General features: G+C 36.5%; 1 protein-coding gene across 5 annotated transcripts in view; it reads left to right on the forward strand.

Moving 5' to 3' along the window:
• Positions 1-12,584, forward strand: part of CEP128 (centrosomal protein 128) — a 291,713-nt gene that overhangs the window by 127,970 nt on the left and 151,159 nt on the right. For all 5 annotated transcript variants that reach the window (XM_016220106.2, XM_016220114.2, XM_087818763.1 and 2 more), the window contains one exon: positions 4,161-4,353. In XM_016220106.2, coding sequence (XP_016075592.2) covers positions 4,161-4,353 — 193 coding nt within the window. The remainder of the gene's footprint in view (positions 1-4,160; positions 4,354-12,584) is intronic.

Genomic DNA, 12,584 nt, shown 5'->3' on the forward strand with positions numbered 1-12,584 from the left:
AGATATCTCTTTAATCAAGTATTAGTACATAAGCACTTGCATTCCTTTTTAGACTAGTTTTTTCAGCTTTAAAATAATGTGCAAAGCCTTCCATCCCATTTAAATTCTCTAAGAAGACCGAGTGTACTGTAAACTTGATCAGTTGTGGACCAAGTTAGGATTTTATTACAAGAAGGAACCTTTGAGTTTGTAGTGTCCTTATTTAAAAATATGAGAAAAGCGAGTATTCAGAGAAGGGTGTGCCTTTTCCAGAATGGGAAAATGGGTTACATGCTATGTCCACTCACAGTTAATGTTCTTACCATCAAGTGCATTGCCATCTCACGTCTTCTTGCAGCCAAAATGTATTGATTGTGTACTTTTTTGTTTATAGACACTGGGCATATAAGTGTTGGCAAGCCATGGAATTTAATGGGGGCAATGATGAAGTAAACAAATTTTAAATCTCCTTAAGGCGTGTTATATAGTTGTAGAAATATGTCAACATTGACAGAAGAACACAGATGGAGGAAGCACTAACTATGATGTTTGTGCTGGGAGGGTGGGAAGCTGTGATGCTGCCCACATGTCAGAAGGCTTCTGCAAAAATGCAGTACTTAAACTTGGTCATACAAAAAATATGCCCAAGCTCTGCAGTTGGTTAATTATAGGTATATCAATGGTAAGAAAATGAGAATATTTGAGAAAATACAGATAATGCCCGAGATGGGTGCATAAGGTACAGACTGGAGGTGGTGGAAAGACAAGGTTCACCTTTGAAGGCCAGGTATGCATTAGAGAAGCCCCCTCAAAAAAATTCTTTTTTTAAAAAAAATATATCTTTATTGATTTCAGAGAGAGGAAAGGAGAAGGGGAGAGAGAGAGAGAGAAACATCAATGATGAGAGAGTCATTGATCGAGCCCGCAACCCGGGCATGTGCCCCGACCGGGAATTGAACCCCGATTGCCTGGATCCTAGGTCAACGCTCAACCACTGAGCCACGCCCGGCCGGGCCAAAATAATTCTTAATAAGAAACTAAGAGTATTATGATTACACATAGAAATTTACCCAACCTTCTAAAATTTTCTGTCTTGCTTTAAGAAGAGTGACCCTATGCATTCCTAACCATTTTTGATAGAACTAAATGCAAATTTGCATTATGCCACCTGCACAGGAAATTTAGAATACATATGCTTTGCTGTCCCAGAATTTTTTGACTAGAAACTTCTGTTGTGCATTAATAAAGCATTTCTCTCTCTCTCTCTCTCTTTTTCTTTTCCACAACTCCACAGTTTTGACAAGAGCAATGTACTTGGAATTTTCTTTCAAGTTGAAATCTTTATCATTTCTGAACAGAAAGCTTTCACTGCTGTTGTTCAGCTAAATTATGAGAGCCAGAGATGACTCTTAATCAAAGCTCTTTAATTTGGGAGCTAGTGAGCAGTTTTCCCTTATCATTTAATGGGATTGAACTTCTGATCAGACGAGTTTTAATACTGCATGAGACAACTGCTCCTCTACCGGGTAAAAGGGCTCTGATAAGCAGCCCCACACTGACCAACTGACTAAGGAGGAATTGAATCTATTTACTGGAGAGATGGCTTAGGTTATTGATGGGCCACAATACTGTAATTCCCATGAACGATGAGGGGACAGCTCTATAAGTTTTGAAGATAAGATCTGAAATCAAAGGACAAAAACTATGGAAAGTAGAATTGCTATTCAGCTTGTCTGTGCTGACATCTTGCGGTATTAGAAGGACCTCTGAGGGCCTTTGGTAATTGTTTTCGTAAATCCACCACATGAATTCCTTCTGTTAGTGTTAATCCTAAAAGAACTAGAGGACTGAGTGGGGATTTTGTCACTTTTGCTTTGTTGGCATAATATACACACGAAGTCCAACTTAGAGTTGGGCCAGGCTCACGGATAAAATAACCAGTGAATGTTAAGAATAAGACATTGTGGGGTGGAAGAGGCTTGAGATGGATGTTAAGGAATGCCAGGCAAGGGGCTCCCAGGGATTAGGGATTTGTTTTTGTCATAAATCTTGATGGGATGTAGAGACCAGATTTTATTCAGTTTAACAGATTTTACTGTGAAACTACTGTGTCCTAGGTACTATGCTGTATGCTGTGGACATAAAAATGAATCAAGAAATGATTCTCTTGAGGATCATATTTTGTCTAGAAAAGCTGACACTTACGTAAATAATTTCAATATTTTATTTAAGAGCTGATGTAGAGGTATACAGAAGCTGCCATGGAGGCTGTTGCCTCGGAGGAATTTTGAAGCTAGCCAACCATAATTAAGGGTCCTAATGTTGCTAACTTTATCAACTATAGTATTTTTATTCAAATTTTCTCTTTCCCTTGGCTTTAAGCTTTGAGTCCTTTATGATTTTAGTATATTATTACACGAAATCTCAGTAGGATATTCTTATAGATTAAAAATACCATTTTGATTGTTTTACTAGATAATTATAAATATTCCCACCTAATTGCAAGCTGTCAGCTTTGAAGGTAAAAACTGCCTTATTGGGAAATTCTTTCTCTGTTTTGGTTTATTTAACAATACTTGTTGATGTAGTTAAATGAATGAGCCTATTATGTAATCTGTAAAATGCTCTTGTGAGTGGTTAATAGAATGGTGTTTGCACTGTGATTAATAGCCTTGTCAGCTAATTGTTATTTGGAATTGTTAAAGTTATTCCTATACTGTGCTTCAAGCTGTTTCTCCACATACTTAATGAAGATGCTGGGTGTTTCTCTAACAAATACTGATTCTCATAATTGATTATAGGCTGATTAAATTTCCATAACTTGGTATTTTGTTTTGTAGGATTAATAATATTTTCTGAATACATATTCAGTTCATAAAAAGCATCTAACTATAACCTGTTTTTAAATTTTGTGTGGCAGTGGAATAAAAGCTTCATACAAATAAACTAAAGCCAGAGGTTGTAGTGTATTAGTCTGCTGAGGCTGCCATAACAAAATACCACAGACTGCTTGGTGGCTTAAACAACAGACATTTATTTTCTCACAGTTCTAAAAGTTAGAAGCCCAAGATGAAGGTGGCTTGTGGAATGCTACCTTTTCGTGCATGTGTCGGCGGGGTGGGATGGGGCTGTTCAGGGAAGTTGGGGGTGGCGCTTGGAAATCAGAGAGAAAGGTGAGGGAGTGCAAACTTGCTATAAGCCCTTAAGTTTCTTTGACTTCCCCTGTTGGATTAAGGGTCCCACCCTTATGACCTCATTTAACCTTAATTATCTTACTAAGAGCCCTATCTCCAAATGCTGTCACATGGAGGTTTAGTGCTTCAACATGTGAATTTTGAGGGGACACAATTCAGTTCATAAATAACCTGATTAGTGCTTTGTCCCAGAGGGTGTTTTTTTGGGGGAGTATTGTTTTGTTCTTACCACAACCAATGGGATTATTGCTATGACAAAACAGATTTGTTATTTCTCCATTATTACCTCTTAGCAATGGTATTTAACACAGGCCAAAGACTGGGATGAAGGAGGTAGGAAAGCACTGAGAAAAGGGAAATGTGAAGTTGTTTTCTAAATTTGTAGTTAAGTCACTGGGTGTGAACAGATTAAATATTAAAGGTGGTGAGGTTGGTCTGTGGAAAAGAGAGTTGCTTTGACCAAATTTCCTCAGCTCTTCCAGGTGGGGAAAGGTGGGCTTTCTCTCCCTAAGCCTATAGAGAATCTCTCTACCTGATTAGCTGCCTGGAGATATGCACTTTTAGGAAGAAAAACTAGATTTTTTTTGTTTTAAATCTCTGAAGTAAAACCCCCTTTTATAACAAATCTCTAGTTCTATTCCAGGGTGGTTCTGATTTTTAAATGCTTTACTAAATTTCTTTTAGTGGGCTAATTGTGTTATTATTAGAAGTTTAGTAGGCCAAATTTTTCTGTAGTACTTCCTATCCAAAGATGATAGGTTATACCAAATTTTTATAAGAATCCAAGAAAATCATGGCTTAATTTCACACCAAGTTTTAACTGATATGAACCATTGTGTATTTTTTATTTCGCTTATATTTGTTCGTTGTTGTCTATATTTGTTCATATTATCATGATATTATTTTTCCTACTGTTTTGAAATGCTTCTGTTTTCTAGATTTTTATCTTGTTTGTTTTTTTAATTAGCTATAAATGTCATTTTTTAGACTAAACTTCAGTGGCTCTGCGAGGAACTGAAAGAGAGAGAAAACAGGGAGAAAAGCCTGCGGCACGAGCTGATGCTGTGCAGACAGCAGCTCAGGAACATGACTGAGAACAAGGAATCTGAGCTCCAGTGCCTCTTTGAACAGATCGAAAGGCAGGAACAGCTTCTGGAGGAAATACACCGGGAGAAGAGAGGTGTGTTAGCTGCTCTCACTCTTATTTTTCTTTGCTTGTGTTCCTGGAATCTAGGAGTGGAAAGAAGCTTCTTTCTTACCTCTAGTTCAGATTATTTCCATAGTCTTCGCTTTCCTTTCTCTCTCCTCCATTTCTGGGTCCAGAAGGGAAACCTGTTCCGCCCTGAGAGTCTTTCCATCAGCTACCACATCCCTCCTGTCTGCATAGCTCTTGTGTCTACTGGCCATTTGAAAGTGTTAATTTCGTAAGACATGTTTGTTCTTCTGGTAAAATGCCAAAATTTATATTTTACTTTAGTAAGATATCTACTAATTCATTCAACAAATATTTATTTTGTTCCTATTTTGTCTTAGGTACTGTTACAGGTGCTGAGGATACATTCATGAATAAATCAGAAAACATCCCACTCTTGTTTACCTTATATTGAGTGGGGTGACAGAAAATAAGTGCAGATAGGTAAATTATATGCTAGAAGGCTATGGGCACAGCGGTGAAACCAACAGAATAAGGGGAGGAGAGTTTGGGAGAGCAGGGGTAGAGTTTAATGTGTTTAATATGTAGGCAATACTTAACTTTAAAAGTTAGACAAGAGACTTGGAAAACTACTTTTCTGTTTGGTTATAGTAGAGATGCATCATGGTGGGAAGAAGAAAAACAGAAGTTATACATGGGGATCCTAAGTGTATCTCATGTTGTGTTGGCCTTAAGCCTTTTATTAGTGAACTTTATTAATTCAAGGTCCCAAAAGAGACTTAATATAGGGTCCCACTAAGAAAAACTAAGCATTGACATATGGTAATCCTTTATACAATAATTTTTTTTCTTCTTCATTTTAGTGATCAGGGTATTTCCGTGTACTGTTTATTACTGTACTGTAGTGATTCTCAATTTTTCTGGTATCAGGACCACTTTATATTCATAGAAGCTCTTCGAGTTCTCAAACATTTTATTGTGCATTATGTTTATCAATACTTACCATATTAAAAATTAAAATAGAATCTAAAAATATTCCTTTAGGATAATAATTATAAAGCCATTACATGTGACATAAAAATTAATGGAATTTGATTCTTTTCCAGGACAAAAATATTGAAAAGTGGCATTGTTTTGTACTTTTTAAATCTCTTTAAGTGCTGTCTTAGAAGACAGCTGGATTCTCATTTTTGCTTCTGCGTTTAATCTGTTGTTATATGTCATGTAACCTCTGGGAAAACGGTACTTTATGAGAATTTGAGGGTAAAATAGGCAAATTATGTGTTAGTGGGATTATTAAGAGTCTTGGGCAGTCCCCAAACCACTCTTTGAGCATTGATGCTCTAGTGTAATTGAAAGATGTAAAACGTGCCAGTATTTAAAGGCACATGATGCCCTTGTGATTTTTCTTAAGGGCAGTACAGTGGTATCTAATTATGAAACTTATAGTTAAATGTTATATATTCTCTATGCATGTTAAGGAATATTCACTAATTAGCACTAGATTGCAACCCAGTTTTTCTTTTAGTAAACATTATTAATGTTGTCACCCTGTAAATGATTTCTTTCTTTGGATATGGATTAATGCATAGTGTATTATAAATACATAAAACGGTGCCCGGCTGGTGTGTCTCAGTGTTTGAGCACTGACCTTTGAACCTGGAGGTCACGGTTTGATTCCCTGTCAGGGCACATGCCCTGGGTTGTAGGCTCGAGCCCCAGTAGGGGGCGTGCAGGAGGCAGCCAATCTATGACTCTCATCATTGATGTTTCTATCTCTCCCTCCCTCTCTCTTCCTCTCTCTGAAATCAATAATAATAATAAGAATACATAAAACTGTAAGTGGGGAGAAATCCAAAAGAACCGAATATTTGTGCATTTAGATAATTATATTCAAATGCTCAACTTTTCATAAAAGCTTCAGAAGGTATGCCTATCAAGTTTGTAGTCTCTCAAGGTAATTGCTTTTATTTCTACTTTTTGAATTTAATGAAAATTTATTGCTTGCTTTTTATCTATAGAGCATTTGAATTTCTTTATGCATCTTACAATCAGCTTGTCATATTATTAAAAAGGATCTACTAGTGTTTTGATAGGATTATGTTGAATGTTTAGGTTAATTTGAGGAGAATGGACATCTTAATATTGAGTCTTTCAATTCACGAACATGGTCTGTTGATCCATTTATTTAGGTCTTCTTTAACTTTTCTCACGGATGTTTTGCAGTTTTTAATGAAGATCTTGCACATCTTTTAAAGATTTATTCCTATTTTTTCTCATTTATAATGTTATATTAAAAGACATTTTAAAATTTGAATTTTCCATATTCTTTTTTAGTATATAGAAGTACGACTGATTTTTTTTTTTTTTTTATATTAACCTTGTATTCTGCAACCTTAAGCCCATTTATAAGTTCTAGCTTGTTTTTGTTGTTATTTTGTCAAGTTTATATTACAGTTTTTTAAATGTATGCTAGAATTCATCAGTGAATCCTCTGTGCCTGTAATTTTCATTTGGGGAAGGTTTTAATTTTGAACTCAAACTCTTTAATAGATAGTTGGCTATTCAGAATTTTTGTTTCTTCTTGAGTCAGTTTTATTAATTTTTGCTTTTCATGATATTTGTCTATTTCATCTAAGTTGTCAAATTTATTGGCATAATTTTTTATAATATATTTTTTATCCTTTTTATTTCTGTAAGATCTATATTGATGCCTCCTATTATATTCCTGATTATAGTCATTTGTTTTCTATTTTTTGTTCTTTATAAGTCTTGCTGAGTGTTTATTGCTATTTTAAAGAAACAACTTTTTACTCTTTACTTTTTTTTTAATAGTTTACTGCTCTCCACTCTTATTTTTATTTTCTTCTATTTAGTGTATTATTTGCTCCTTATCTGGCTTCTTAAGTTAGAAGCTTTATTTTAATGCCTATATTTCCAAATATGAGCATTTAAAGTCATAAATTTTCATTTTAGCAATACTTTAAGTACATTCCATAAATTTTGCTAAGTTGTATTTTCATTATTATTTAGTTTGAAGTGGAAAATATTTCTCTTAGAATTTCTTCTTTGACCCATGGTTTTTTTTCAGTGCTATCAAGTTGCTGTGCTGTTCAAGGCACTGACTCTGAAAAATATACTGTGCATTTCAAAAGGTTCTCATGTACCTGATTGGTTTCTACAATGGTGATCTCAACTTTTCAAGGGTTTTCCTTTGGTAGTGTTCCGAGAAACTCCTTTCAGCTGATTTTTCTGTTTTCCTTGCTTTCTTTGAATCTCTGTACCACTTCCGCAGTTGGTGGGTGGCTGAACAGAGAATACTTTCTTAGAATTTATTTGTAGGACAGAGTCCAGGAAGGGACTTGGGAACTGTAGACATTTTTCCTAACCTTGGGCTAGATGTGGTGTTGCGTTGTTTATGTTCTGTGTGTACATTATTGATTGATTGATTTAGTTTTCCTGCCACTCACCTATTCATCTATAACTTAAGAGAGCACTTAAAACCTATCCTTACCCTTATGACTTGAAGGAAAGCTTACTTTCTTGCACTCCTTTGTCCCCTACAAATGGTGACTTTACAGTTTTCCTTGGTCACTTCTCGCATATCGACTCCTCCCTCTCCAGTTAGACTATCTCTGTTTAATTTAGTTCTTTATTACTTCATATCTTAAAGGATTGCAGAAGCTTCTTATTTGAATATCTTCTTGACCTCTTGTTTCTACTTTCCACTTGACTGATCTTTAACTCTGAGCCTGTCAGAGACCCTGAGACAGATGACTTTTCCAAGCAGGAACACTATGGTTGGTTGTCCAAGTTCCCACCATTTCCTGTGCCCCAGCTATCCTCTATGCATTTCTCTACTATTTGATAATGCATTTGGTAAAGGTGTTATCTTTTAGAAATAACCTTGAATATGCTAAGATTAATACAAGAAAGTAAATCATTCTTAAACTTTGTTTTTTTATTTTTTATAATCAATTACTTGCAGCACCCCCTGAAGTTGATCTCTATCCAGTAGCATTTCATTAGAGAACTCACACATATGTGTGCACACATAACTGCTGTTCTAATTAGTTCCGCCAGATACAGCCATGAGCTGAGCCCATGACTCCTCAGCTCAGAAACCTTCAGTGGTTTTCTCACTGCTGAACAAATCAAGTTCAAATTTTTCTAGGAACTTCACCATTTTTTCCCTCTCTCCTTCTGTGAAAACTACCCTTATCATCACCCTTGCTAGCGAAATTGTTCCATTTACCACTCCATTACTACTAAAACTTTAGGATATAATTACATGACATTTGCCACTTACTGCCTTTTCCTCTGGGTATCTGCATATATATCTTTTTATATTTTAATCTCTTGTTTTATAGATTATTATTTTTCCATTGCATCTTGTTCTATATTTAAACAAGAAATAAACATACTCGTTGTATGTTTAGATAGGTGGACAGGTGGGTGGTGGGTGGATGGATGGATGGATGGATGGATGGATGGATAGATACATACATACATGGATAGCACAAATTAGCCTCCTGCCCCTTTAATCCCATTTATTATTGTGTCTTCATCAGAAGCCACATCTCCTTACCTTATCTACACTAGACATTTAGGTTTGCTCTAGCAATAAAAAAGAAAACAAAAAGCATCAACATTGATTGATTAATATTTTTCTGCTTCTTCAAGACATAGGAACAAATATAAAGTATTACCTCAGCAAACTTTCTGATGATGCCCTTTATTAGCTAAGCTGTTTTCACTGTTTGTTTTGAAACTAGGATACTTGGCAATAAGAGAATCCTTCCCCTATATATCTTTCAAGAGTAAAGTCCTTCAAGTTCTTCCTAAGCGTATTTGGAAAGACAGTTGATACACACGTTCCCCTTTCTAGGTTAGATGAATCATTTGATCATTCATCATAGTTGATCATCATGTCAACCATGAGAGATTACAGATTTGCTTTATTTCCTATTGAGACTATTGACCTTGTACTCTAGTATTTAAAATTCACTTCTTAATCATGTCACATTTTGAAAAGATTCCTCACCACAGTCCCCTACAGGCTATGGTAGACTTATATGCTCAACTGTTCACCCTCACTGTCATTGAGGTGGCCTTACGAGAATGAAGGAACTAACATTTCTCAAGAGCTTGCTAATTTTATGTGTAATATCTCATTTAATCCTTAAAACACCCACTTGAGGTGTTCATCCAATTTTACAGTCAGGCAACTGAGTCTGGGAGGCAAGTGGGGATAGGTTGTTTCTCATAAATTTAGAGAGTGAATTACAGATGGGAGAGGACTCATGAAAGTCATGCTGTGTTCTTGCTACCATATTGAATATCAGAATGAACCAATACCACTCAATCAACTTCAGTAGACCTCACAAATTGGAAACAACCTGTCTTTCTCATTTTGTTGAGATCCATTCCCTGAAGTTATAAAGAAATCAAGTTTTTGTTAAAATTCTGAGAAAGAAAATTGCCCTGTCAAAATCTCAGTCTTTTTGGCTACTGTAACAACTGAACCACTAGAAATGCTATACAGAAAAAAATGGTCAGCTTAGCTGTTTAGATATAAACTCTTTACTCGTGAGAGCTGTAATATTTCTAAGATTTTCTTTCACATTATCTTAGTACGTGATAGCCTGTAATTTCATGAGTAGCTCACAGGAACTTCAAACTCAGGCCCAATTAATGAAGCTAATTTTAATATTATATACAAATTCTCCCATAAATAGGAAACAAAGATCAAAGGTTTTCTTATGTGTGCCTCCCCATGAAAGTGATATCTACCTCCTAATCCGTCACCCGAGACCACGCCTCCTTATGTTATTAATCAGTTAATTTTAATTTTTTTTCTTTATTTTGTTTTATTTTTTCCATTACCACTTATCCTCCCTGTACCCCAGGACAACCAGTTAGACCCTTAGGACAACCAGTTAGTTTTCATATCCATCTACATACATCCCATGGGACAACTGTTTCCAGGAACTATTCTGTCTGACTCACTTCTGTGGTCATGAGAATTCGGCTCTCACAGAGCTTTCAAAGTTCACTAGGGTCAGGACAGGTCAATATCCAATTGATGACCCACAGCTTCTTCCTCCTTTCCCCCTTAACACAGCCATATCTCCCACTAGAACCGCAGCTGAGCCTGCCAGTAGTACATAGCACGTTCATTTTGAGGAAGGAGGTGTAAGATTTAGCTAAGATGGAAGAATACTTTGAAGCTATGGGGTTGCTAGAAACTGAAATGTCTGTGGCAGTTGGAAGGAGTCCTTTCTTCCAAGATCTTCTGAAGTGGAGACACCTTTGTAGTATGATTTAGTTGCAGTGAAATGCTAGTGATTATGAACAAATATAGAAGTTAATTTCTGTAGCTGAACTTGTGAACTTGTTTAAATAAGGGACTGATCTTGGTTTCCAGGCACTTTGTGGCTGGGGCTGTTTAATGTGATCACTCCACAGACGCATGCATCTCAGTAACACAGCCTCGTTCCTCCATATCAGCAAGGCCTCTGAGGTTCTCTTTAATATTTACACCTTTGTTGTGGGAAGGTTAAAATGCTATCTAAGACAGTACAGGGGAGAGAAAATGGCTGCTGTGTGTATAATACGTCTTCAGAGATGCTCTCTAAACACACCAGTTCTAACAGTATTTCTTTAAATATGTTTATCATAGTGGTGTTCATTCAGGGAGGAGAGGAGAGGCAAATGCAATTTCAGTGAAATACCTTGTTTCCAAGCAAACGTTCTTCATGTAAAAGTCATTCTGAAACATTAACTGTTAAAGGAGGGATAATATCGCTAGTTCATATGTGGTTATATTCCAGTTGGAAACCTAAGTAAATGCAAGACTGGTCTAACACACTCACACTGCCTGCAGTTCTGATGTCTGCATGTTGTTTATGCTGATTTTCTACCTAAATGCACTTAACTCACCTTTTTGTCCTGCTCTTTATTCAGGCAGAGAAATAACCTAATTAACTAACTATTAAAAGGGAATAAAGATGCTCTGATGTAAATACAGTAAGAATAAGTTAATAAGAATTTGGAATATCTGCTTTTTGGGTTCGAATGCAATACTAACACTTTTGCACAGCTCCCGTAGAAGTGCACCCGTTTCCTTTCCTTATGGAATCTGTGGGGCAAACTCTTAAAATGTCCTTTCTGGCGGAGGGTTGCTTTAGGATTTGCTCTCTGCCTTTGTGTAGCTGCCCTTGGCATCTGGAATAAGCTTGGGTGGAGAGCCATACTTCCTCCTGAGCTTCGCTATGAAAAGCTCTTTTACTGATTGATTTTTAAAACTTGACTGTAAATTGGTCTTTATCTCATCTTAAACTAATGTACCTCATGTCTTGCTGTGAGGTCACGTTAGACAAGATGTGAGTGTTTGGCCTTGGGTGCACGTCTCCATGTGAGCCAATCTGAACTCTGGGATTGTGGGATTGTGTTGGTCCTTCGATGTCCACACCTCCGTAACCATGTCCAGGTGACTGAGCACCCTATTACTTTTCTACAGCTCCATTTTGTTTTTCATCTGCAGGGGTTTTTTGCTGTCTTTCTTCAGTTCACTTTCCCTCCAAGAGTACCTGGAGATGTGTCACTCCTTTAAATTTCTAGTTCTCAAGTATTTTATTCACCTTTCAGCATCTCAACCCCAAAGGTCATTTTGTAAGAAATTGTTATGGAGTCATTGACTGTGCTCACTTTTTTAAAAAACCCTCTATTTGAAATATCCATTTATTTTTATTACTGCCTGGGTAGAAACGTTAAAGGGACCTGTGGCTGGATGATGCACACTCGGGTGCCTGGTTTACTTTTCTCTCCTTCAGTTCAGTTTGTGCTGATGAAAGAACTGGTGTTGCTCAGTCGAACGTCAGCTTATCTGCAGTGACTGCCTGTTAGTTTCTTTGGGTTCCATATGTGAAAGAGACATCCTTTTACTTTTAGTAAAATAATTAGTAAATCTAATCCAGATAAGGATTCGTAGAAAAGTTTACGTAGAAAGCTGCAACAAGGATTAAGTCCTTGTGTGTGTATTTACAGACGGGAAGTGTTGATGGGGAGGCTCTGGTTGCTTCTAGACTTCCTTTTCTCATGTGGGTTTGGTGCTCCAAAGAGGCAGCCACTGAAGGGATCTTTATTTTATTTTTTGCCTTCTATGACTATCAAATGCTATAAATGCCCTGAGGGAATATGAATTGTAGATTATGGTAGCACTCATAAAGAGGCATTTTCTGTGTGACTCTGATTAC

Source organism: Miniopterus natalensis, chromosome 1 (genome assembly GCF_054644295.1).
Source record: "Miniopterus natalensis isolate mMinNat1 chromosome 1, mMinNat1.hap1, whole genome shotgun sequence".
Taxonomy (NCBI): Eukaryota; Metazoa; Chordata; class Mammalia; order Chiroptera; family Miniopteridae; genus Miniopterus; species Miniopterus natalensis.